Source organism: Labrus bergylta, chromosome 4 (assembly GCF_963930695.1).
Source record: "Labrus bergylta chromosome 4, fLabBer1.1, whole genome shotgun sequence".
NCBI lineage: Eukaryota > Metazoa > Chordata > Actinopteri > Labriformes > Labridae > Labrus > Labrus bergylta.
The window spans coordinates 30,662,955-30,689,082 of NC_089198.1; the positions used below are offsets into that span (position 1 = coordinate 30,662,955).

Here is a 26,128-nt window from a genome sequence, read left to right on the forward strand (position 1 = left end):
CATGCCATGAAGTCTTGAACATTGGTGCTTTTTTCAACAAACTAAAGAAAGCGTCACAAGAGATCACCAAAGTGTAGCTGCCTGTAGGTCACCAGTAAACACAGTGAACTTTGTCACCACGCATCCGAGGTAAAGTGGATTCTTATATCAGACGTCAGCTACACTTTGACTGTCTTGAGTTCATATATCACACTGCGACTCTGCTGTAGTTTCAGAGTGACATCACTGCACCGCCCCATCCAGCGCTGCTCCCTGTCTGTCTGTGCTATCAGGGTCAAGTGCACTGTTACTGACACATTCCTACTCTGACCAAAAGCACACAGTGGCTGCTGAAGGTTTTCGGTAGAGATGACGGAAGCAAAACATTTAGAAGAAGAGGAGTGAATGAAGGAGTGAACGGCCATAGCAAATAAAAAGCCGGTCCTGTGGAGCGGAAACAGACTGACAGATTGCTGTCATAGTGGGCAGACGTTTCCAAACCAGTCCAGCTGAAAAAGCATCTCCATTAGTAATACGATGCCCAGAGTTCACATAGATACATGTCACTGTGTAATAAATAACCATTATGGCTGATGCCATCTGCTAGGTTTAGTGAAACCCAGTCAAGTGTTAGTCTAAAGTCAGAACATGTCAGCAGCAGATTTTATTCATTCATCTCAAAATGTTCTCCTCGTTCTGCAGCCAAAGCAGAACTTTTCTGCAGCACAGTGCGTCCCGCTCTGCCAACCCACAAGTCTGCTGGACTCAGTACTCAGCTCAGTATACTGATGAACTGATGACACCCTCAGAGCACCCAGCATACACGCTCAATAAGCACCCTGAGAGGGAAACAATGAACACACTGATAGGAGGAAATAAAGAGCATTTTCAGCAAATTATTTCACAGGTGAAGGTAAACTACTACGTTCACCTGATCGTCATAGAAACTCACCTTAACAATATCCCACAGACTGGACACTGGTAACATTGGTGTGATGAATGAAGGGGAGATGATGGGTGGAAATTAAAGGAGGTGATGAAGTAAAAATAATTCCCAGACCTTAAAAAAATCTGTCTGATTATGGTGAATATGAATGTAATGGTGGTGATAATCACAGACAGGTCTTTCTTTATATATTTAGAGTAGCTGTTAGCATTAACTACTTGATCACTCTGTGAATTTCAGTTTGCCCCTTGCAAACAGTATGACATCTAATGCTTTTGTATTGAAGGTGGACAAACTGATGTGTGGTGCTTTGTATTGAAGAGCTGTTGACTCAAATCACAACACTCGGAGGCTCGTCAATAAACGGCCGAAAAAAAGTTTTCTCCGGTGATGTTGACACAAGTGAAAGCTCACCATTTCAATCACTGATGTGAATACTAATCCTGCAGCATTATCTCCACTTTGTACAATGAGCTAACAAGCTCTGTTGAGGGAGAAAAGCGAGTGTCGGTGACTTGTAGAGACCCCGCTCCTTCCTTGTTCCTCGTCCGTCTACACAAGCGACAGGGAGGAAAATAGAGGCGTCGAGGTAAAAATATTTTCTATACACTGTCCTCTCTCTTAATAAAGACATCATTCATTCAACATCTGTTCATGATGTTTTACTGAATTGAAAAGTCAAAGTTAACCCCAGCTTCACGGCAATAAAATTAATTTTCTTTGAATAGTTTTTCTTTCATTAACTCTCCTGTTGACTTAACAACTGTTTGATGTACACAGTCGGGGAACAGAGTGTATCTAATAATAGAGATGACTTGTGCACATCACTCACTGGCTTCTTGCGTTGAGCCAAAATGAACACTCGTAGATATTGATGACACAGTCCTGAAGACACATGGAGAGGTAACTGCGTAGTCTAATGTAGTTCACAATGACAGCCAACATCAGGACATTCATAAATATGTATGTGGACATAAGCATCAGATACATCACTACACAAGACAAAGCTTGGTTCTGTCACAGATTGACCTTTACTTGTTCGTCCTGAAGAAAACAAACTATTTCAGAGAAGTAAGAATTTTTAATGCTATTTTAAACTTGTGGAAATCCAATATCTGCTATTAAATGCTAAAATCACAAGTCTGTTTGTTTGTATTTCTTTTATCATATCATTGATAGGCCGCAGTTCTTCAGTGTTTGAACTCAACGTTGGCACTCACCATCACACTGTCATAACACAGACACTGTGTGGGCCTGTGGCTTCTACACTATTTAATCTCCCTCATCTTTACCCCGACTCCAGATCAACTGCTGCTCCGTAAACATAAAGCACATCAACATATTTCCTGGTATGTTGTAATGTTCATTTTGGGGAGAATGGACGTTTTCTTTATGCCACAAATACGCCTCAATCCCTCTCATACTGGCAACCAAAACTTCACTGCAAAATATTTCAGAGTTATTTTTGGCATCTTTAAATTGCAAACGTTGTTACACTCAGAGATACACGAGAAGCGACTTCCTCTTTGCAGCTTATGTTACATAACATCTATGTATGTTATTGTATTGATTTTGGAATGGGGGGGGGTGCATTTTTGACATTAGACATTATTGTCATGGTATGCAATCCGTAAAATGTCATTTGTGACAAGCAGCCCATCAGCAACAGACGAGATAAAAAAAAACAGAAAAAGAAGGTATCTGTATAAAAGGTTGAAAGCTATACAGAGGATGGAGGCTCAGCAGGACAAAATCCCTTTTGCAAATCCACTCGACAGATCTCTCCCAGCAGCTTCTACAAGTCTCCGTTTGGTTTCCTGCTCAGGAAAACTGCAGCGAGAGAGAGACTCATTTTAATGATGTCAGCGTCTCTGCACACAGGAGTGCTTGTGTCGGTCCATGTGCTCTCCTGCAGCCATTCATATCATTTTTCTGAAACCTCATTATGTACCCAATATTATGCCACAGAATCCAGTGGTTTTGAGGAGATGGGGGTATTTATTTGCCTTAAATAAAGAAAGAAAAAAAAGAAAAGTGTGGTTTGTTATGCTTTCATTTCTTAGGAAAGCAGAGGAACGTCTCACAGGTTCCAAATAGAAACAGTTGTCAACATAAATCCTGGCGCATGTAAACGAGTGGAAAGTCGTTGGAGATACAAAGTCCCGTTTAAAGATTTTTTTATTACGGAGGGGTTTGTGTTGAGCAGTACATGAGCAGGCATGTAGATGCATGGTCATGTGTGATACAGGTTCCTATAGAAAGCTCACACTAAGGAGGCTTACTGCATGACGAGGTGCATTAGCAAGTGGTGAATGACTTACATTGGTTTTATAATACAACCCCCCAATTCCTAAAAAAAAGTTAGGACGTTAAGTGAAATGTAAACAAAAACAGAATGTGATGATTTGCTAACATAACACCACATATTTGACCACACAAAGACAACATTTCAATTGTTAACACTGAGGATTTTATTGTTTTTGGAAAAATAATATGCCTGTTTTAAGATTGAAGCCAACAACAAAAAAAAAAAAAAAAGTTGGTGAAGTGGCAACAAAAGAGTGGAAAAAGTTGTGAAAGGCTTAAAAGAAACACCTGGAGAAACATCTCACAGTTAATAAGGTTAACTGACAACTTGTTGGAAACATGACAGGGTATGAAAAGAGCATCTCAGAGAGGCTGAGTCCACCTCAAGTCAAACGCTTACAAAGAGCGAAAGAGTGATGACGGAGTGGTAAACATGTTCCCGTCACAACCTTTTCCAACATGTTGCTTAAAGTCCCTGTAAAGTAAAATCAGCAATATGTATCCAAGCACGCTAAATATGTTGTAAGAAGAAAGCTTTAAACATGTGAAAAGTCTGAGAACTATGTTGGACTGATTTCCGATTGTTGACCGTTATTGCGGTTTTCTCACGTTTCAGTTCTAGGTTTTAATGGGCGGAGATAAGTCGGGTCGTAATTACGTAGAGCCCTTCATCTCAACGTTCCATGCTAAGCGATATAAAAATACTGAGCGCTGTAGCATTTTCTAGCTAGCTATGACTTTCAAAAATATGCTTTCCAAAAGCAAATACATTTCTCAGTTTTAAAAGTCGAGATTTTGTCCTTTTTCAAATACTTTTTACATCATGCATTGCCTTCCATACACTAGAACTCATTTGAGAATAACGTCCGATTCCCTCTCACATCTAGAGACAACGTGCCATCACCTTGCAGAGCTTTTAGTCACAGTATTCCATTCGGCAAAGACCAGGATTCTTTATTTTTAAGATGTATTTTGCGGCATTTTGTGCTTTTATTAGAGAGAGGACAGTGGATAGGGTCACAAATCAGGGAGAGAGAGAGTGGGGAATGACATGATAGGAGCCACAGGTCAGTTTCGAACCTGGGCCACCCGCCTGGAGGACTACAGCCTCTGTATGGGGCGCGTGCTCTAACCACTGCGCCACCAGCGCCCCCAGAAACTGGGATTCTTGCATGATCGCTAACTGCAGGACAGCAAAAATTATTCCTTATGAGATTATTTCCCGTCTACCTGTTGGAAATTTTCAACCACAACTTTTGAGCAGACGCCTGCAAAGGTGCAGGAACTGGATTTGTGGAGAGAGAAAGAATGCCTCTTTGATGTGTCCTCCCCTCTGTACCACAAAGAGAAGATCAGACTTGACGAGAGGAAGTAAAAGACGTATTAGCTACGTATAGCACACTCACGGGGGAACTTAAAAGGCCGCAGTGATTTCCGTCAACCTTTTTTTCCTTTCTGTACTCTGTCGTGGTAAAAAAGGGGAGGACATGTCCAAGATGCATTCCTGTTCCTCCACAGCCTCACCAGTTTCTTCTCCTCTCTGCACGTTCCTTCACCTCACCGCCATGATCAAAAGTTAGCAGCTTCCGGTTTGGTGCTGGCAAGACCGCTCCGATTGGTTGTCAACAATGCTCAAGTCATTGAACAAAATCATTTGCAAAAGACAAGACTCAAGACCTGCGATAATCGTAACGCCAAAACGAGAAAAAGAGCGCCTCAAAACGGTTCAGATTGAGTTTTATGACCACCTTACACCAAACAATTGAGATCACTGGAGCGCCTTAGATCCAGCAAGACTTCATTCAAGATTTCATTTTGATTAAGGAAATGTATCTGTGACTATTTAAAAATTAGGGCTGATGATGCCATTAATGCCCGAAGTTAATGCTATAATTATTTAAATCTTTAATTAAATATTCTTAGTTGTGTGCTATTTTGTCCCTTACAGAATTAAGCCACTGCAGCGACTTCCTGCTGCTCCAGTGATGTAAATAAACAGCCTGGCTCATTTAACAATCTCCCAGACAGCTCATTCAACGGGTCAAAAGTCATAATTCTGCACTTTGTGACATCAAACACTTGGCTTTGTTACTGTTACCTTACTAGTGGATAACACTCATCGTTAATAAAATCAAAATGGATTAGTTTTCATCCCTGTACAGTGTGTGCCCATGAAGACAATAAATAATCAGAACTATTTCGTTTTTTCTACCGGGCTGTAAACATGTTTTATTTATGCTGTACAGCCTTTTTGAATGGGGTGTGTATGGGACTTCCGGGGGCTCTTGGAGCCAGCCTCAAGTGGACACTCAAGGAACTGCAGGTTTTAGCAATTCCACACTGGCTTCATTTTTCAACACCAGAAAAGATTTTTTCAAAGGAAAACAGAAATTCCTGTACATCAAAAGTTACGCCATGAACTTCACCACGGAAAAAAGAACTCACTACTGATTGTAGAGTAAATTAAAACATGTTAGGCGTGTAGCTGACATGATTGACAGGTGAGCGCAATGTAACAGTTGTTCAAGAGGCTTAAAACCATGGTTAGGTTGAGACAGGATTTCATAAATACATGTAGATAAGTTGAGGCTGGTCTGTGCTTTACTTTTATTTCATTTTTTTCATTTTTTTTAATTAAATTAATTTAATCTTAATTATTTTTATTTGAATATATTTTCAGATTTAATAATTTCAGTGATTTTTAAATTTTCTATTTGAATGTTTCTTTTCTTTCCTCTGGCACTTTGAATTGCCTTGTTGTTGAAATGTGCTATAGAAATAAACTTGCCTTGCCTTGTGCTCAAAACTTTCCTCTGCCACTTTAACCTTTCCACTTTATCTGTTTTGCCACTTTACCCATTTAAGTCACTTTATCGGTCTCTTTAAACTGCTGTGGTTCAACAGTTTTCTAACCCACTTCGCTTGGTTTTCTAATTGAACTATTAGTAGCCACCTTCTTGTTATTGTTTTCAATCTCATACTCCTACTACTTAATTCTTAATTCTCAATTGTTTAATGTAGCATCACAATCCCAGAGGAACAACCTTCCTTTCACGGAGTACTTAGTATATGGGTGAAATGACAATAAAGACAACTTGATTTGATATTTCCAGCACAACGACCGCCATCGATGGGACTCCAAAGCCCCAAGCAGTAAGAGATTGTCATGACATCACTCAGGCTCCACCCACTAATATTTGGATATACAGTACCACAAAGCTTGTTCAAACGTTTCATGACTAAAAAATACTTTGTTAATTCTGATACTACTGAACATCACATTAAACCTGGACCAGGCAGAGCTGCCCTTTGAATCTCTCTTCATGAAGGCTCATGAGAAAACTTTATTGGTGAATTAAACTCGCAGCAACGTATACTGACATTGGTAATGGGATATTATTTACCAGAAATCACATCCGAATATGTAAATATTTACACTATGTTTCTTTGCAATTTTCTGCATCACAGAAACCAATAAATCAACGCAAAACAAAAAAAAAAAAAAAAGGCTCCACAGCTTTGACTGTGTGTAATGTTGTCCTCCTCCTGACTGTAGAGAGTTAGAGAGCAGGGTAAACAGTCTGCTGTGATTACGATCCTGATTTCCTTAGAGATATTCCAACCATAACAACATTTATTATCACACGTACTCCTCCGATTGTAGAGTAAAAACAAAGAGTACAGGAGAAAAAATCAGCAATTTCATAGTTCATCGAAGGGCACAGAGTCCAACCAAGGACATGGTCAGACTGAGACTGGGCCAGGATGTAGGATTTTCTTCCACCCCCCCAAAAAAACAAAATAAAAACCGTATTGAGATTTTAAAATCAACGGCCAAGCAGCGTGCCTGAGATGATTGGTGCTCCCCTGGTGACGACAGGGTCTGGCCCGGGGGAGAAGAAGTGTCGAGCCTCTGAAAGAGGCCGCTCTGTGAGTTTATGGTTCGAGTTAAAACGTCACGCGATGTTGCATGTAAAAAGGGAAACGAAAATATCCTCCGCGGGATGCCAATTGGTCTCGTCAGTGAGATCTGAGACGTGTCTAAAAAAAAACAGCAGATCAGAATATCTGCTGCCACAAGAACGACAGAGCCACATTTGTTCATTCATTTGTTTCCAGATTTTGCTTACTTGGCTGATGTAAGTTTACATTGAGGCTGAGCCTGAGCGGGGCTCTTGTTATCTGTATTTTGACTAGCTAATGAAAATCCAGTTTATTCAGTCCTCATTGTTTGTGACAGGGGAGCGGGGGAATTCTCTGCATAAAAAAAACATTCAGCTGATTTGGGAAGTTGAAACCATGTGCGTGCCTGTGGTCTGCACATGTACAGTAGTGGTGCATGTGTGTGTGTGCTGGAGGGGAGCCTGTCTGCTCTTTTGTTTACGTCTGGCGGTACCACAGATGTGTTGTTGTTTGGGTGGGAGAGGTATATTCCCTCTCAAGTGGCCGAAGAAATGATCAGTTAAAGATGAAACCACGATCGAAGAAGGACTTCAAGATGAGCTGGTTTGAAGAACAAGGACTGTCTGGTCTCTTTGGAGGATGTTTTCTGTCAAAGATTTCATTCAAAACGGTTTCAGACCTCTGACTGAGCGTTGGAGTCGACTTTCTATGAGTTGGTCCCTGATTAGTTTCTCTTGTGAACGTGCACACAGTCTCACCAATGATGTTTCAATACTCAATAATCCACAGGTGACGCCCATGTTTATGGGGCGGTTGGTAGAGTCGGTCGTCTTTCAACCAGAGGGGTAGGTTCGATCCCAAGCTCAACATGTCCAATGTGTCCTTGTACAAGACACTTAACGCCGAATTGCTCCCGCTGCTTTGTTGGCAGTGTATGAATGGGTGGCCTGGGATGGAGTCTTACTGCAGGCCTGAATTATTACTCCAGTCCGCCCCTGATGGTAGATAATCATCAGGGGCGGACTGGAGTAATAAATCAGGATTTTCTGTGAACAACCCGCTCACTAAACATTATTCCACTTATGACCAAGATACTTTAAAAATCAATAGTTTGACAGAAAATCAATGTTTCTATTCATAGGACCGTTAGGCAGTATTGAAGAAAACTTCAAACGGACTGTTGAGACGACAGGAACTGTTTACTGAGATAATAAAAACAGTGAGACACGGGGACTTTTACCTGTCTGCTTCACACAACAAGATCTCTTTTCACAACAAATTGAGTCGGGAAAATCTCCTGACGGCCTGTTTGAGCACACTTTTTCTGAAAAGTGGAGCAGGCAAAAGACAGGGAGGATGGACTTTTCTCATCATTGTGGGGTTAGTAGACAGACTAGGGACACATATTGGAGTTATAAAAACTAGACTTGAAATAACAAAAAGGTAGAGGTCAAATTGTTTATCTGAATTAGTGCTGATGACAAACCTAAACATAAAGTATTTGCTCTCCCCAATAAACCATTCTACTTTAAACTGAGAACCCAGTGCTTGGATAATAATAATAATAATAATAATAATAATAATAATAATACATTTAATTTGTAACGCACTTTACATTTTTGCAAAAAAAATTCGAAGTGCTCCAGAAAAATAAAAAAATAGAAATAAAAAAATAAATAATAGAAAATAAATAAATACCGGCTGGAGTTGGTAGAAAGTATAGGTGAGAACCATCGTCATCCCCAACCCACCAGCTCAGCATCACTCTGACATCTCTCCATGCATGTCCATAGGATCCTCTTTGTGCATGTGTGCGTATTTCAGCAATATTCAATAACAGAGTATAAGACTGAATTTTCCCTGATCGTGTAGGATCGTGTAGGATCATTAAAGTATATCATATCTTACCCCTCGGCAACAATAAGGAGAAAAAACAGAGGGAGAAGAACAAGAGCAAGAAGAAGATGTGAACAACAAGGAGCACCATGAACAACAAGGCTTCAGCAGTGTTTGGACTCAAATGATTTGTCAGATGGATAAACAGTAGTATCCCTGTCTACCCCTCATGTTTATCAGTCTGAATACACTGTGATACTTAATACCAACAAACCCCTGGCTAAAGAAAATGTTTGAGGATACATTCTGTACGACCAAAATGTTTATTAATCCTCAGACACAAACATAAAGATCTGATCGCGATCAGACACCACCACTCTCGTCAACTTTGGTTCAACTGAACTCCAGCAAGCCAAATGATCCGAGGTGCTTCAGCAGAAACCTGCCAACATGAATACAGGACGCTTGTAAAAGTCAGCAAGACTCGTGTTTTGGTTTTTCTAAAAAATGATATCAGTAGTATTTCTGTCCTGGCGTCAGTGTTACAGTTTATCGGCTGCACATGTTTTTCCCAGTGGAGGAATCACGTCAAGAGAAACAAAGTTGTTTGACGCCGTGGGGAAGTTGTCAACACACTTAGTCACAGAGCAGTGGAGCGGCCTGCATGCTCCCACCCCTCCCCGCCCGCCTAACAATACACAGCAAACAGCTCCACTTCAGGTTCAGAGACTTTTTTTTTCTCCTCACGGCAAACCAGATACACAGGAAAGTCTAATGTTCATTTGATGACTTGGCCAAACAAAACATGTTCATACCTTCTCACCCCTGTTAGCAGGCCTCACCTCAAATGCACTTCCAGCTCTGAGGTGCCTTTATTACCATTAATCACCCCTCCCTTTAACTAAATTGGGGGGGGGGGCTGTTAATCTAAGTGTATTTTAATGGAACACTTCAGAAGCAACTCCCTCAATTACATCAACTCTTTCCAGCACAGCTCCTATTAAAAACAACCTTTCATTAAGGAGCGGGGGGGAGGGGGGGAGGCCACAGACGGAGAGAGAAAGGCAGAGAATTAAGGGAGCCTCGGCTAATCAGTTTCACCTGCCGCAGTGAAAACACACAGAGCCATTTTGTACGTTCAATGTCGGACACATGGCTCTGTTTAAGAAACATTCAGGTACTATTTTGTTTCCTGTAGTTTCAGGGCTATTCTTGGTTGTGTGTTTCTAATTGGATGAGGATGTCTCGGAAGGTTAAGCTGACTCCGTTTCCCCCGACTCTTCAGATTGAATGAGGTTCATCTGTAACTCTAAATTACACAAAACAACCACCCAGAATAAAAGACGGCACTTTGGTGGCTTGGAGCGAGAAACATCTGCCCTCCTATGAGAACCAAAAACAAGAGTCGGACTCTGCCGTGCTTTGAGCGAGCGGGTACCATGGAGATGTGGCTGTTTGAGCCTCTCTACGATGTGTGTCTGTAATAGAGGAGGCACACAAAAGGTGATTGAGAACTAATTGGGGTTTGCCTTGAAAATGGTATAAAGGAAATGCTCTAGCTGGACTGAGTTACCTTTGTTGTGGTTTTGTTTTAGGGTATCTGGGTTTTTAAGAAAGCAGAGCGGCCTTCACTTTTGACTTGAAAGAAATACATAATCAAATGATTTTTAGAATTGCCTCACAGTGTTGGGTGTTAGCGGGCTTTCAAAGTGATACATGCTCTGTGATGAAACACTGAAGTAGATTCATAGGTAACTTCTGTGTCCAACATGTCCGTTAAAACTCCTCCCCTCGTTACAGATAAATGTACGCCAAAACAACTTGACAGATTGACAGTTTCTTCCCTCAGCCTGTCACTCTGATGACACAAATCCCACTGTTGCATCCACCAAAGTGCTCTGTGGATGGAAAGTATAACAGCAACTTGAGTTACGAGAACATCAAATCGACTGAAGAGACAGCACACAATGTGTACGAGTCGGTATAGCAGTCTGAGTTTCCGCTGGTCCTGGGTCAGAAAACAGTCCTAAAGCAACATTTCTTTTTTTAAACAGACAAAGCATGTTTATTTCAAACTAAAACAATAGGTACTCAACATAAGCATATCCCTCTGTGGATTTTCTTTTTTTCCCCTGCCAGTTTTCCCCCTAAACAGTCACAGAGCGTCCGACCTGTCGCTGTGAGATACCGGTATCCCTGTAATCAAACACCCACCGTTCAATAACTTAATCATGTAAATACTGTAATATTATCCTCCTCATCAATCTATGCACACTGCTTATGTAAATACAGTAAAAACTCTACCTCATGCAAATCAATCATCTGTTACATAACTACATTGTGTTTGTCTCAGCATTTTTGTAATACTCACCACTGCACTACTATCTTATTTAGCCTTGTTAGTCTTTTTGCTAATTTTATGTTTATATTTAATGTTATACTTTAGTACACTGAGAGCTCAGTTCACTGGAAACAAACTCCTTGTGTGTGTGTGTGTGTGTGTGTGTGTGTGTGTAAGCATACATGGCCAATAAAGCCGATTCTGATTCAATCTACACCATAACCTTGAAGCTACGCAGGAGCCTAGATATGTACCCTGATGTACACCTCCTTAAATGTAACTATGTCAAAAGGACACAGACCACAGGCCACACGCCGTGATTGGTCTGCTGGGTAGCATCTTATTAGCTACAGGCACATTGTGTGTACTCTGTGTTGGGATAAATGGCTGCAGACGACGGACCAATATGTCCAGTCTACTTTCCAACGTCCAAAAACCATTAGAGGTGCATTATCCCCTCCTTGTCTCCCAGTGGCCGAATAAATGCAAACAATCCTCCTGGACTCTACTGACACAAATGCATTCATCTGTTGCTTTAAGAACCTCGACAAATGTGGCCTCAAAATGAAAAGAGGCACGTCTGACATGGTCTGTTTGATTAGTGTAAATAATATCAGTCCATCAGAGATTGCAAAAATAACTAAAATGTGATGTATGCTTTCCGAGAATTGACACATCGCTCGTGTCATCTTTTATAAACTCTGAGAGACTAGCGTTTTGCTTTCAGAGCACTTAACTCCAGAAGAATAAAAGCATGTAAATATTCACTGTACCTGGGCCCGAGCTCGTCCTCACACCTCCAGGTGAACTCTCCGAAGCTCTCGTAGCGCTGGTTGTAGTGGTAGAGCACGCGGCGCAGCGTGGGCGCTCCCAGGTCCATCAGAGTGTTGTAGGCCGTCTGCTGCTCTTTTCCACTGGTGTATCCGTTGAACAGGTTATAGATCTTATCGGAGATTTCTGCAATGGAAAAGACAAACAAAAGTTCAGAGGTCAGCAGCCATAAAAGACCTCAGTAGTAGTCTACGGTACAACTAATCTGTTAGGTTTTTTTTGTTTCTCTTTTTGAAATTCTGGGACACCAGAGGGCTTCAAATGTAGTATTTTTGCTTATTTTCTATCTCTGGTTTTGCTCTGGCACACTACATAATAATACCAACTATTTGTACTAGACATCTGTTAAATAAGGAAGCGTGAAATAACAATATGCTCTGTCTTTCTTTTTTTTCTTTAAAGATTTTTTGTGCCTTTTTTGGAGATATAGGACAGTGAATAGAGTCGGAAATCAGGGAGAGAGAGTGGAGATTGACATGCAGGAAAGGAGCCACAGGTCGGTTTTGAACCCGGGCCGCCTGCGTTGAGGACTACAGCCTCCATATATGGGACGCGCGCACTAACCACTGCATCACCAGCGCCCCTGCTCTGTCTTTCTGAAGTAACAAGATACCGATACCTCAATAATCCAGACAGAAGCTTGAAGTAGAAAACACTCCCAGACTGGCTTTTAGTTGAAGGTTGGAACATGGGGAGATGCTCATCTCTTTAGGTAGCATGGGTGGACAATCATTAGTTTGCCCCCTTTGCGCAGGTAACTTAGATCTTTGCAGTTCAGACGTAAAATAGCACTCTGAAGTGCCAGGATGAGACATGCCTCACTGATACAACGTGATGCATCTGAAATACATTCTAGCCACCTGGAGACTCAAGAGACAATAAGACGGGGCGCTGGTAGCCTAGTAGTTAGTGCGCTCGCCCAATATGTGAAGGATTCCTGACTCTATCCACTGCCCTGTCTCTAAATAAAGGCCAGAAAATTAACCTTAAAAATACAATTACACAATTACCGATAATACTGGATCCCCACAGAGAGCAACCGGGGTGCAGACAAATGTATACACCTTGTCTCTTGCTTTTCTGAGATAATGATCTTAATTGAGAAAAATGGAGCAGAGTCCTATTTTTCAATTTAAAAACAGGACAGTGGATAGAGTCAGAAATCGGGGAGAGACCATAGGGCGAGAGCTCGACTCTCATTCTGTTTTAGAGACATGAATGGCATCAACTGACAGATATTTTCATCAAAGTTTAATCCACTAATCATTTCATCGCTAAATCATCTGGTCTTGCTTATCTGATACAAATTCATTAAATTGATATTTCAAATCAGACATGAAGCAGAAAATCCTCAACATTAAAAAAAAAGTTAAACTAGAACTGTTTGATTTGCTGATTATGTTTCTGTCGGCTGACTAATTGATCGAGTGTTGCAGCTCAATAGGCTGTTCCTGTTCTTCATGCTACTTCCCATGATGATTTTACCTTTATTAAAATAAGGGGACATATAATACTCTCTTCTTTTTCTTTTCTACTGTCATCAAACTTGTCATTAGATGGATCAAACAGATGTTATTCTTCAGGCAGATTTTCACATCAGTTCTGAAAGAATCAATCACTCACATATCCATTGAAAGAGAAAGCCATTAAAGAATTTCTTGGAAAGGGAAATGGTTTTTAAATGACTTTCAGTTTAGTGACTTATCCACTTGTCGCGCTCCAAAATGGCAATGAAATACATAAAACAGAGGCACAGCGCGGAAGTACTGTATATCAGTCACATATTTTCAGGCATTGAAACCAACAGTGTGAGCCAGTAGCATAGCAGTTCATTGACTGGACTGAATATTTAGTCTTATTTATGTCTGCTGCAGCCCCAGCCTGAAATATTTCAACTTAAAGGGGCTATATGTAACTTTCAAAAATACTGCGTTTGTAGCGATACCGCATGGCCGTTAGGTGAACTGCACCAGTAACCTGTTGCTTGCTCTCCCTCGCGTGCTCATCATACGTGCTCGTACGTACACAAACGAGCATCATTATCGTCCGTGAAACACTGGATATTTACCGACCTAATGTTTACAGAGGAGGTAAGTGGTCATACACATGTGAAAGTCTGTGAAGGAGTCTGTGTGTCTGTATTCATTCTCCATCCTACAAACGACTCTGCAGGCACTGGCTGAGAGCAGGAGTGTGTGTGATGAGTTTGTCTGCCTTTGAGAGCTCTTCTAAGTGGATAGAAGTGTGTGGAAGACGGCCTCTGGCTGTGGAGGTGAAGACCGTGAGTGTGTGATGAGTTTGTACTGTTGATCTCTGTAAGCGGAGCGGAGTGAGGAGGACGTTGAGAACGTGCATAAAATGTCACTTCCTGGAGCTTTCGTGGAAAATACGACCCGGGGAAACTTTCCTTATCAATGGGCGATAAAAAACGATTTATACATGTAAAAAGTTACATATAGCCCCTTTAAGTATTATTTCATTTAAAAATGAAGAGGATATTTTTACAAGAGGAGTCTTTGCAAACAATATGTTTAATAAAGGGAACAACTGCGTCTCTGTTACTTCATGACTTACAATATGAAAACAACAAAGAGCAAGTGTTGGTCCTCTGCTTCATCTGCACCTCACTCATTAAAGAAGCAATATGTGACTCTGGCACCTAGTGTTTTAAATGGGTACTGCAGTCCAAATTCAAAACATCAGAGAGAGCTGTCTCCCCCCCACCCCCTCCTCTCTAGGGTCGATGTGCACACAGGTTGCCACGTTTCAGACAATGAAGCTTCAGTGTTTAGCCAGCTCTGTAGCTCTGCAACAGTCTGTAAACCTTCCTGTGTTCTAACCTCTCTCCATTTTCCAATTTTTGCCGTTTGCCTGGCAAACCAAGGAGTGTCCAAAACAAATCCAGAGCATTCAGGACCAGAATCTAAAGTTAAAAGGAGAACATAGTGGCTGCTGCATTGTTGTCAGAGAAGCCAGCACTCCAACCCAGCATGTTTCCTTAATGTCTGATGATATAGTAAGATTATTTTATGATTTCATTCAGTAAATATCTTACAGATCAATCCTTTAAGTTACTTTAGAACTCAATTTTGAAACGGTGTTTGATAATGTAATCAATGAATGTATTCAACAATTCAAATATCTGGGATTGACTAGATCAGGATTTGTCTTATAAGTGATACATTTAAAACCTAATTGGAAAAATAAGGCCTCAGCTAGGTAAGAGTAAGTCCTGCCTAACAAAAAACTGTGCAAGCCACACAATTGCCAATTTTGGAGTATGGAGACAATCTACACACATCTGTCTCTGTATTGACGCCATTGGAAGCTGTATATCAAAGTGCTCTTTGCTTTATCATAGGTGACAGATTTCAAACTCATCAATGTGACCTGTATCGCTCTGATGGCTGGCCCTTGTTGTATTCTGTATATTTACAGAGCATTCATTGGTAAACTCCCACCTTGCCTGACTACTCTCCTATCCGCTCATGATGGCCAACAGACCATCTCACCAGATCTCAAAACTGGATCTCCTTAAAATACAGAGGTTATGGATTGAATGGGGGAAGACGTCTTTTAGTGTTACTGCACCCATCAAGTGGAATCATTTTCAAATGTTGGCTAAGCTACCCTCTCTAGTACCATTATGCGTTTTTAAATAAAGTAAATGCAACACATAGATGCTGACATTTTAAGCAATGCTTATGTCACCAGGCCCATTGAGTATTCTAATTCTATTTTTACACGGAAACCCCAAAGGTCTCTAATGACTCGGTCAGAATGCTGCAGCGGTTTTTATAACCCTAAACTGTGGAATGCCTCTGAGTGTCAAAAACAAAAGATATGACCATACATTTTAAAAAGTCCTCACCAAGCCAAAACACCAGCTGTTATTAAAACAGCTGATATTGAGATCGTAGAAAGTTACAAATATCTGGGTGCTGTTCTTGATGACAAATTGTGTTATAAACCTCATGTGGTTGCTACCGCTAAGAAGGTTCATTAGAGAGTGTCCTTTTTTTTTTTTTTTTTTTAGATTTATTTTTGGGCTTTTTCGTGCCTTTAATGCAGAGAGAGGACAGTGGATAGAGTCAGAAACCAGGGAATGACATGCGGAAAGGGGCCACGGGTGGAAGCGAACCCGGGCCTACCACTCGAGACGAGAGTCTCAACACATGGGACGCGCACCCTAACCATTGCTTCACCAGCACGCCCTGAGACTGTCCTTTTTAAGGAAAATTAAATCTTTCAATGTTTCCTCTGAGATGATGACTCTCTCTAATAAAAGTTGTATTGAATCTGTTTTAATCGCTTGTGTTGCTGCATGGTGTGGAAGCCTGAATTTGACCAATACGATTTACACATAGCATACAAATAGCAAATCTCAGTGAGACATCAGACTTGGCTTCTGACCATTTATAACAGGCCGTTCGTGAGGAGCGCTAAGGCAACAGTGGTCTGCTCAAATAACCCTCTTCAGAGTGAGTTTGACCTTTTACCCTCAGGTTGTCTTTTTAGAGCACCTGTGAGAAAAACTAAAAGACTCCAGGTCTCATTTGTCCCGGTTGCAATTATTACATATCCATTAGCCCTTTGGTTGCTGTTTTTGCACTTTAACTGCACATTTGGACAACTCTACATTTCACCTTGCCAACTGAGTAGAAATTATTATCTAGGTTCAGAACAGATGAAGTTAAAGTGTGGAGTTCCCCAAGGTTCAGTGTTGTCCTGTATTTTAAAAACTATTTTATTTGCAGATGACACAAAGTTACTATACTGTGGGGACAATCTGGAAAAACTTTTGGATACAGTGAGTAATGAATTAAAGAAACTGAAGAGTTGGTTTGACTCAAATAAACTAACACTGAACTTAAGTAAAACCAAATTTATAATCTTTGGGAACTGATCAACTGGCTTGACCAAGAAACGTATGATTAATGATTTGGAAGTTGAAAGAGTGGCTGAAATAACATTTCTTGGAGTTATTGTAGACAATAAATTATCCTGGAATTCACACATACAACACATTAAGGCAAAAATATCTAAATGTACTGCAATTTTATTTAAAGGGAAAGGGCCGTTAAATCAACAGTCACTTTACACGTTGTACTTCTCCCTAATACTCCCATATATTAGTTACTGTGTGGAAGTGTGAACACACTTCAAAACAAATACAGAACCAGTCTTCATTCTTCAGAAAAGAGCCATAAGAATTATAACTAACTCCAACTACAGAGAACCAACCAACCCACTCTTCATCAAACTGAAAACACTGAAACTTAACGACTTGGTCGACTTTAAAACCACTCAAATCATGTACAAAGTTAAAACTGATCAGATACCGAACAGTATCCAAAAGTTTTTACAGCAGAGGGACAGTAAACACAATCTCAGAGGAATATTTATGTTAAAAAAAACAGCAGTAAGGACCAACATGAAACTTCACTGTATTACAACGAAGGGTGTTAATTTATGGAACAGCTGCAGTGATGAAATGAAAACATGTAAAACATTAGGACAGTTTAAAGACATTTTCAAGAATAACATATTTAACAAATATAAAATTGAACAGTCAATGGGAAAAATGGAATCAATATCAGCTGTAAGGTCTGTACCGTCTACCAATTAATGTGTGTAATACATTATATCTGTTGCTTTTGTTACTTAGTTATCTGTATCATTCAACTTTATTTTTTAAAGCTTAGTCTTGGATTAATTTATTAAGCTAAAAAGATAAAAGGGATAGGACTGGATAAGTTATTTAACTTCATCCTACACCCTTTTCAAACATGGACTGGTTAAGGAAAAATAATCGTGCCACTACAGAAAGTATGCTTTGATTGCTGTTTGCTTTGTTTGTAATGTATATTTTTATTTTATTTTTAAAACTTGTTTGAAATAAAAAAATATTAAATGAAATCTTGGTACGAGCGCTTGATAGATTTTACTTCATTGTTTTATATTGTTTTATAGTTTGTTATGTTTGATTTTTTTTTTTAACTTTGTTTCAAGTTAGATTCTACAGTGATGTTGTCCTTGAGTGTCTTGCCTACTGTGTGCTCCTGCTGCAAAACAAATTTCAAGAATTATTATGTCAGTATGAATGTATTTTAATGATTTAACCTCTGTTATATGCTCTTTTTCTTGTTCTTTTTGGATTTGTTCTTGCAGGACCCTCCCTGATAATGAGTCAAAAATCCTTGACCCTTAAATCCACATCACATGTACATCTAGTCACAGACGGTGGTTGAAAATATAGCACAATATAGATTTGGAGTTGTTGTTTTTCTGCCTTCATGGAACACAGATCATGTCTAAGCACTAAGCAGCGCCTGTGATGTGTACTGAGAGATGATTCACCTTCCTGACTCTACACCCTGTGTCTCTCCCCTCACCTTGTGCTTTGACGTCATCCACAGTGGGACACGGTGTTTTGATGGTCACCTCACTTGGATTGGAGCGGCGCCCTGTGTTGTCTACCGCCCACAGTCTGAACCTGCACACAAAAACACACACACACCGAAATTAGAAATCTGCTGCTGTAGGTCAGTGATAGGAACGTCTTTATTTGCGACCACAATCTGTTTTTTTGATGTGTCATCTTGTAATGTTAGTCAGTAATGTTACATAAATCTACACCTTTGTGACTACAACAGTGAGAAAAACGATATAATAACATAAACCTGCAAATTGAGAAGTTTTTTGAAACCCATCACTCTCCCCTTCCCTGTGGGTCGTCCTCTGAAATGTACAACACAAGATATTTAGAGTAAGTCCGGAAAGTTAGTGGAGAAAATGTGTCGCAGTATTAAAGTCAATCTGAACACATTCAGACTCAGAGACTGCATAACATTTGATGCAGCTAAAAGTGTTTTTGCACGCTGTGATTCTAACACCTGCAGCTACTGTGTCACCTCCACATGGTCATCTCCATCCGTGACAATAGAGAGGTTATACGATCATGCATTAAAAATATCAAACCAACAGCCCATAAGGTCCCATCAACATCTCTGACAACTGCATTGTATTTGCAAACACCAATCTTATTCTCGAGTGTTGACATGGCTCCTATGTTTTCTGTGACCCGGTGTGACCCTCACAGGCCTTTGGATCTTGAACCAGGAACACCACAGCAGCTAGGGAACTGTAGTATTATACTGGAGTACCTCTTTTGGCCAGTAGCCCTTTAATATAAAGGGAGCTAACATATGGAATATATTTCAGACCAAACTGAAAACAAACCAGAGCTGTCAAATTTTAAAATGATATCAAAGGAATGCCTAAAAAAAATCAATCATGTCATTATGTGTAGGGGTAGTGTTATATGTCTATATATACTGTATTTTTATCTGTATTTGCATGCTACTGTAGCAAGTCCTGAAGCTTCTTATAACTGTTACACCAAATTTAACACGGCTCTCTCTGTTTGCATACTCTCTGTATATTTTACATGTATTTTATAGAGAAATGCTACACAGGCTAAAAAAACATGCACAAACAGGATTCTATGGACATGCACTAATGGAGAGATGTCAGAGTGAGGGGCTGAACATGACGGAGTGCCCTCAAGGCATCTCAGCAGTGCTCAGGAAGTCAACTGGCAACTCACAAGTTAACAGAAACAACTTCCAGTCTCGGCCCGCATCAGACATGATCCACAACCCTCTGGTTCCCAAAACAAGTCCCTACAGACTGAGCTACTGCTGGCCCTAGTATCAGTGCCTTTGTACTGAGGGCCCTTCCAGGAACAGGCATTGGAAAATACATGCTGCGGTGCAGTGTATTTGGAAATTGTTGTGTATACTGCATGTGTCTCTGCCAAAAAAACAAATACAAAAAAAGAATCAACAAATAAACACATTAATAACAGTGATACAATTTTAAGATGGTAAGACGAACACCACCAGAGGCGCTGCTTGGGCAACTGCTTGGGGCCCCCTGAGAGCTCACAAACTTAATCCAAAGCAGTGGCCCTAAAATGTGCAAATTTTACAATGACAGTAGGAGACCTCCCTAAGGGGGCCCCGTCTGACAGCACTCGTTTTTTAATGAAAGTCAGTGAAGAAAATGAAGAAGAGTTATCTGTATTTAGGAGAGAGAAAAAAAGAAACAGGGAAAAATAGAGAGAGGAGTAAGTGTTGGGACAATGGCAGACATAATGGTGATGAACTCTGGTTGGAGGGCCCCCAAACTGATTTTTGCCTAGGGCCCTATAGAGACTCTAGTGGCTGCCACTTAACTGCAGACATCTTTTTAGCAGTATAGTGATGAATGACTTTGTCAGTTATAATCCTGTATATTACATGAAGACGATACTGATACAGTCATTCAAAATGTCCAGTGATGATAAATTACTGTAGCGACAATAAAACGGAAGCAGAAACATCTGGCTGCTGCTCCATTTCATTCCGCTGTCTTTATAATTAATGTCTGTTATTACTGGAGATCAGAACCTGCATAATCGATACTGGACTGAAACTGAACACTAATTTACAGAGCTAATAACCATTTCACTGAATGAGTAGCACCACCTAGTGATGGAAACACTAACTGCATCCAAGCATGTAGGATTTAGAGAGCCACACCAACAGTCATAGAGGAGGGAGAACTAAAGGAAAGACAAATAAACTATGAACCTGCAAATGTATTTATTATAACTGCATGAACAGACGAGAGGGTTAGAGAATGACAGAATATTTAGTCAAGACCGAGCATTTGCAGCAGAGTATGTTTTTTTCTCTGTGTCATGCTTATATAATAGCATGCACATCCTTCTCCCCACGCTTTACATTTCCCCCTCTACAAAGCAAACCGTGCCTCGGCCTTTAAGGAAGGTATAAGGAGTGTGTGGCGCCATGAAGGGGGAGACGAGGCCTCGGCTCAGAGAGATGAATGAGCTGCCAGACGGGATAGAGAGAGAGAGAGCAGGAGCCCCATCGATGCTGGGATTAAAAGGGCATGTGCAGCCGCTCACTCAGCTCCACACAGATATATACCCCCTTCTTTCCTCTTTTTTTCTTGTTTTGCTCATACTTTCGTTCCCCCCCTGTACCTCCCTCTTGATATTTTTCTCCCTCTTTCATAAATGTTGTCTCTGCTAACCCTTCTTTTTTTTTAACTCTGTCTCTTTATGTGTGTGGCTTCCTTTCTGGCATGCCTCTCTGTGAGATAAATGTCAGCATGTGTACAAGAGCATATGACGATTTGATGTGTGTAGTTGTGTGTGTGTGTGTGTGTGTGCTGATGGAGAGGGTGACATATTGGTCACGTGAAAAAGTTCTTCCCTCACAAACACAAGTAGATAGAATACAGAGCTGTACGAGCACAAATGAGAGCGATTTATTTTAATTTCTTATATCGTTTTATTCTGTCTCTGTAGAGACCAGGAAGACACTTAAAGGAGTCATATGTAGAATTTTCACACTAAAATATCTAAAATTAATTACTTACATTTCATCAAATATTTCCATCAGTTATCAAACCAGAGAAATCCTTTACTTTACAGTTGTATATAGGGACGTGTCTTTTATGGCCGCCATGACAGAGCTGCCATAACAGAGACGAAATGTTCATTGTTGCCATGGAAACCTTGGATGTTATGTCAAAGACCATTGCATGAGGAAACGTGAGTTGCTACTGAAAGCTGCCATACTGTTGCTGTTTGTGCTGCTGTGATAAAAAAAATGTCATGTCAATTAAACTTGGACACATTAGCTCGTCAGTAAGCATATTCTCTTCCTCAGGTCGGTTTCGTCCGGATGTCTTGACTGCGTACGCTAACGCAGAGTTTGTTTTCATCAGGGGTGGCGGGGAGTAGCAAAGAGTACTCCCATGATTCCCCGCAAGCCTCGATTTCATCTTTTCTTGATGTTTTAATTGAAAGCCCCCTGGTGGCAGAATCAACATACTTTGAGTTTAAGAATATTTTTTTTGAGTTCTGACCACAGCCTTCAAAATACATACCATTTCCATATTTCATGCCTACTTTCTAACACCTCATACCACGTCAAACCCCTTCTAAATTAACCCTTCTGAGAAACGTAAGTATGCGAGGCCTTCACTTGGAAATCCTATTCATTGTTGTTGCTCTCTATCCGTCTCCTTTCTGCATCTCCCTCTATCCCACTTTGTTTATCGTGAGTCTGGTTCTGCTCCAGGTTTCTGCCTCCTAAAGGAATATTTTCCTCTCCACTGTAACTTTGCTAAATGTTGCTTAGTGCTCATGATGGATTTATGTTGGGTCTTTGTAGATAATATATCAAAGATTAAGGTCTTTAACCTGCTCTTTTCACAACATTTGTTTTGAATTGGCACTATATTAACACATATTGATTGATTGCTTGATTAAATAAACCAACATTAAATGTGACACCACTGATGTTAGAGGGCTCCTTTACATTTAGCCAGGGAGCCGTTTCCTTCCTTGCCTATCATGTGCTAGCTTGAAGCCTTAACATTTCACAGAAATTACTTCGAATGTTTCTAGCTACAGCTAGGCCTACGATATGATAAATGTCTGCAATATTCAAACTCCATGCTTCTTCATGAATGCAAAGACTCTAGGTCTTAGTACTCATCCCATGGTAAACTGTTTCTGCAGATAGTTTACAAGAGATTAGAATTAACTTTACTGTTTTATTCTGACAGAAAATGATGCAATGTGTGCAGCATGAGGTGTCAATCAAACATCGACTTTGAGGTGACACTGCCAATTCAACTTACCAGAGAGAAAAGCTAATGTTTTTCCAAAGATGATTCCGTGTTTGTTCTCTTTGGTTTTTCTGGATCCGTCTCACCACAATACAATTACTCTAAACTCTTGCAGCTGTGAGGAGCTGCTCTGTCCTCTTGCCTTGCACAATGCATTGTGGGAAAATAGTGTGCATGAGCAGTACAAATCTAACATCTGTGTTTTAGTATGTATCCTGATTTTTTTTGTGGTTTAAAACACAACAGTTTGGTAGTAACATTTGCATGAAAAAAGAAAAGCAGCAGCTCAAAATATATCTGACAGTGCAACTTGATTGAACCAAATGTGGTCCCTGTTTTCTTTTACTTCAGGTAGTTCAGTCTACCTACATATGAAAGACAAAAGACACAACTTACATGTAGGTGGTGTCGGGCTCCAGGCAGCGGATGATCATGCTGATGGAGGAGGACAGGAGGTTGGGGATGTCCCCTAACATCACACATGGAGACCTGGCCCCCGACAAGATGTCATCCACAAAGCTCAAAAGTGTTTCTGCAGCAGAGAGAGAGAGACACAATGTGTCCAAAGTCATTCATGTGCACTTTGAGATGAAGCCTCTGAAATGTAAAATGTAAAAGTTAGGGTTATAGAGGTTGAAGATCGTTTTGCCCTCAAAACAATTGTCAGTATGTTTCCTGCTTTCTTTTTTCATTTTCTAAAAGATCAACTTAAATTAAAGCTTAATCTACTTAGTCCGGGGGGTTTGCACACACACAAATATGTTTCATTTATCTTTTAAAGAGCCCATTTAACCATCCCAACACAAAGAATTAGTATTAACTACTGAAGTTTCTTTAGGTAATGTGTAAAACTGATGAAACTGGACAAAAGCAGCTGTCAGTTAAATCACCTGAGTAAATCAGATGCATCCTGCAGACAACAGGCATCTGCCCCCTTTTCCCAGGTGAACTAAAGACCTAATTTAGTTCATTCAAGTGCAGCCAAACAGCAGGTAGCAGGACTCAAGCATATCAACATTTGGAAACACTCATTCTGAACGTCTGGAAGTTGAAAACCAGGACATTTGGACCCTGAAAACAAAGCTGGACCTTTTTCATTAAGTGAGACTTCCAGCCCCTTGAGGAACTGATGTGCAGCTGCTGTGGATTGGTTTTAAGAATTTGAACACATGGTCCGGCATATATTGCTGGAGCAATATGATGATGGCAAGCTAAAGGAGCATCCTGAAAGACAACTGGACCTTGCTACATAGAGATTCTCTCATAAGGCAGGCCTCAAGCCCGTCTGTTTGACTAAATGGCAACATTCCCCCTACCTCAATTTAAACTTAGTTCTTCAGAGACATTCAGCACACATGCATTGGCACTAAATGTGAAGTAATTGTCACATGTTTTCTGGAATGATTTATTTGAATGTAACTGCTTTAGTGGGGAATGTCTGATGAATGAATGACTGACTACTGTATGGAAGGTAAAAGGTGCTTTGCTTGTGTTGTACTTACTCTCTGATGTCACTTTGGATAAAAGCGTCTGCTAAGTGAATTGTAGAATTCTGATCTTCTCATATACTGTTTCTGTTTAGACAACGTCATAAACAGACACCCTCTCTCTCGCTCGCCTATTGACAATCTCTCTCTCTACCTTCCATGTATGCCTATACAAACAAATAATAATTCATCCAGATCATGAAATAGAGGAGGTGTTCTTAATTAGAATGTAAATTACAGATTTTTTTTAAAGTTGATGTATTGGTCTGAACCATCCATAGCTGAAATAACAGGATAATAAATAACTAGTTGTTGTGTAACTGGTAAATGGACTTCTAGTCTTCTGACTACTCAAGGCGCTTTAACACAGCAGGTCGCACGTACACATTAACACACTGATGGTAGAGGCTGCTGAGTAACGTCATTAACAATTCATGCGCACATTCATATGCTGTCGACGAAGCAGCGGGAGCAACCTGGGGTTAAAGAGGACATATTATCCCCCTTATCTACATTTTCAAACAGTCCCCTCTGGTCTAAATGAAACCTCTGTGCTGTGCTTTGGTCAAAATATAACATGAATCAAGCACCAGAGGAGACCCTCCTGACTTTTCATCACTGCTGAGGGGAAGATATTTTCTTTACCAGAATCCCACTATGATGTCACAAGGAGAGCAAATTTGAAACTGTGTTGTAAGACTTACGCAGACCACAAACAAAGGACTGAATGGGTTTATTTCACATTTTGTGGGTCAGTAGACATTCAAATATATGTTCAAAAACACTGTGAAAGTGGATTTTTCACAACATGTCCCCTTTAAGTGTCCAGGGACACATTTAGATGTAGTTACAGGAGCTAAGGATCAAACCCCCAAACTTCTGGTTTGGATATGAACAACTCTACCAGCTGAGCCACAGCCGCCCTTGCATGAAAAGTGGCTCTTGTAAATAAGAGCAAGATCTCAGGAAACTTCTGTGAAAGTATTCACTGTAATATGCAGTGTAAGATGGGGAAACAGTTTTAACTTCTGATATTAGCTAGCAAATCCAACATTAACCAAATCTTTGTGAATAAAGTAATCTGTTTCGACTTCAAACCACGACAGGCTCTCATGGATTTCACTGATATTTGATCTCAACGCTCATGAGAGGCTGAGAGCGATACCTGCAGCTTTGTTCTGGACCTGCTGCTGCAGTTTAGTTTGATACTCATTGAAGTGCTGGAACCAAACCACAGCAATGATCCAGAGGAGTTAAAAAAAAACAAAAAAAAACAAAGACTGAATGATTTGTTTAAATGTTTGTTGTGTTGAGCTTTTTCACAGACCTTTTGAGTACAGACAGCATTTCATCCCCTGTTTTCTGGGTGTGTTTGACCCGGGACCGCCTAATGTCTATGATAACCACAGCATTTTCTACTCCTGATGTAAACATAATGCATGACTTATTGAATTGAAATCACGAGGTAAGATAAGGACATGTGAGTGTTTCCTCGGGGCTGGATGAAGTATATGCAGAAAAAGGGCATGCCTGTTAAGTCTCCTTTTTGAAAAGTTCATATTAATGCAAGTTGACATTAGAAATACCTCTCTGCTAAACTGTAAACAGACATGCTACAACATGCAGGTCAGACCTGTCCTCACACAAGGGTCAGTTTTTTTTAAAAGTGTTCTTTTGCCTTTAAATCTTGCTGTTAAAAAGGTAAAGGTCACATTGGGTTAGAATAAGTGAAAAAAAATCCCTTTAGGGACAAGCTGTTAACTTTGAGTTATTCAGAGAAAGGCAAAA

The 26,128-nt window shown here is 40.3% G+C and overlaps 1 protein-coding gene across 6 annotated transcripts in view; it reads right to left on the bottom strand.

Annotated features, from left to right (window-relative positions):
• astn1 (astrotactin 1) overlaps positions 1 to 26,128 on the bottom strand; it is a 415,934-nt gene that overhangs the window by 6,224 nt on the left and 383,582 nt on the right. For all 6 annotated transcript variants that reach the window (XM_065954366.1, XM_065954365.1, XM_065954364.1 and 3 more), the window contains 3 exons: positions 23,250 to 23,385; positions 18,539 to 18,639; positions 12,086 to 12,269 (listed from right to left, as the gene is read on the bottom strand). In XM_065954366.1, the coding sequence (XP_065810438.1) occupies positions 12,086 to 12,269; positions 18,539 to 18,639; positions 23,250 to 23,385 (421 nt within the window). The remainder of the gene's footprint in view (positions 1 to 12,085; positions 12,270 to 18,538; positions 18,640 to 23,249; positions 23,386 to 26,128) is intronic.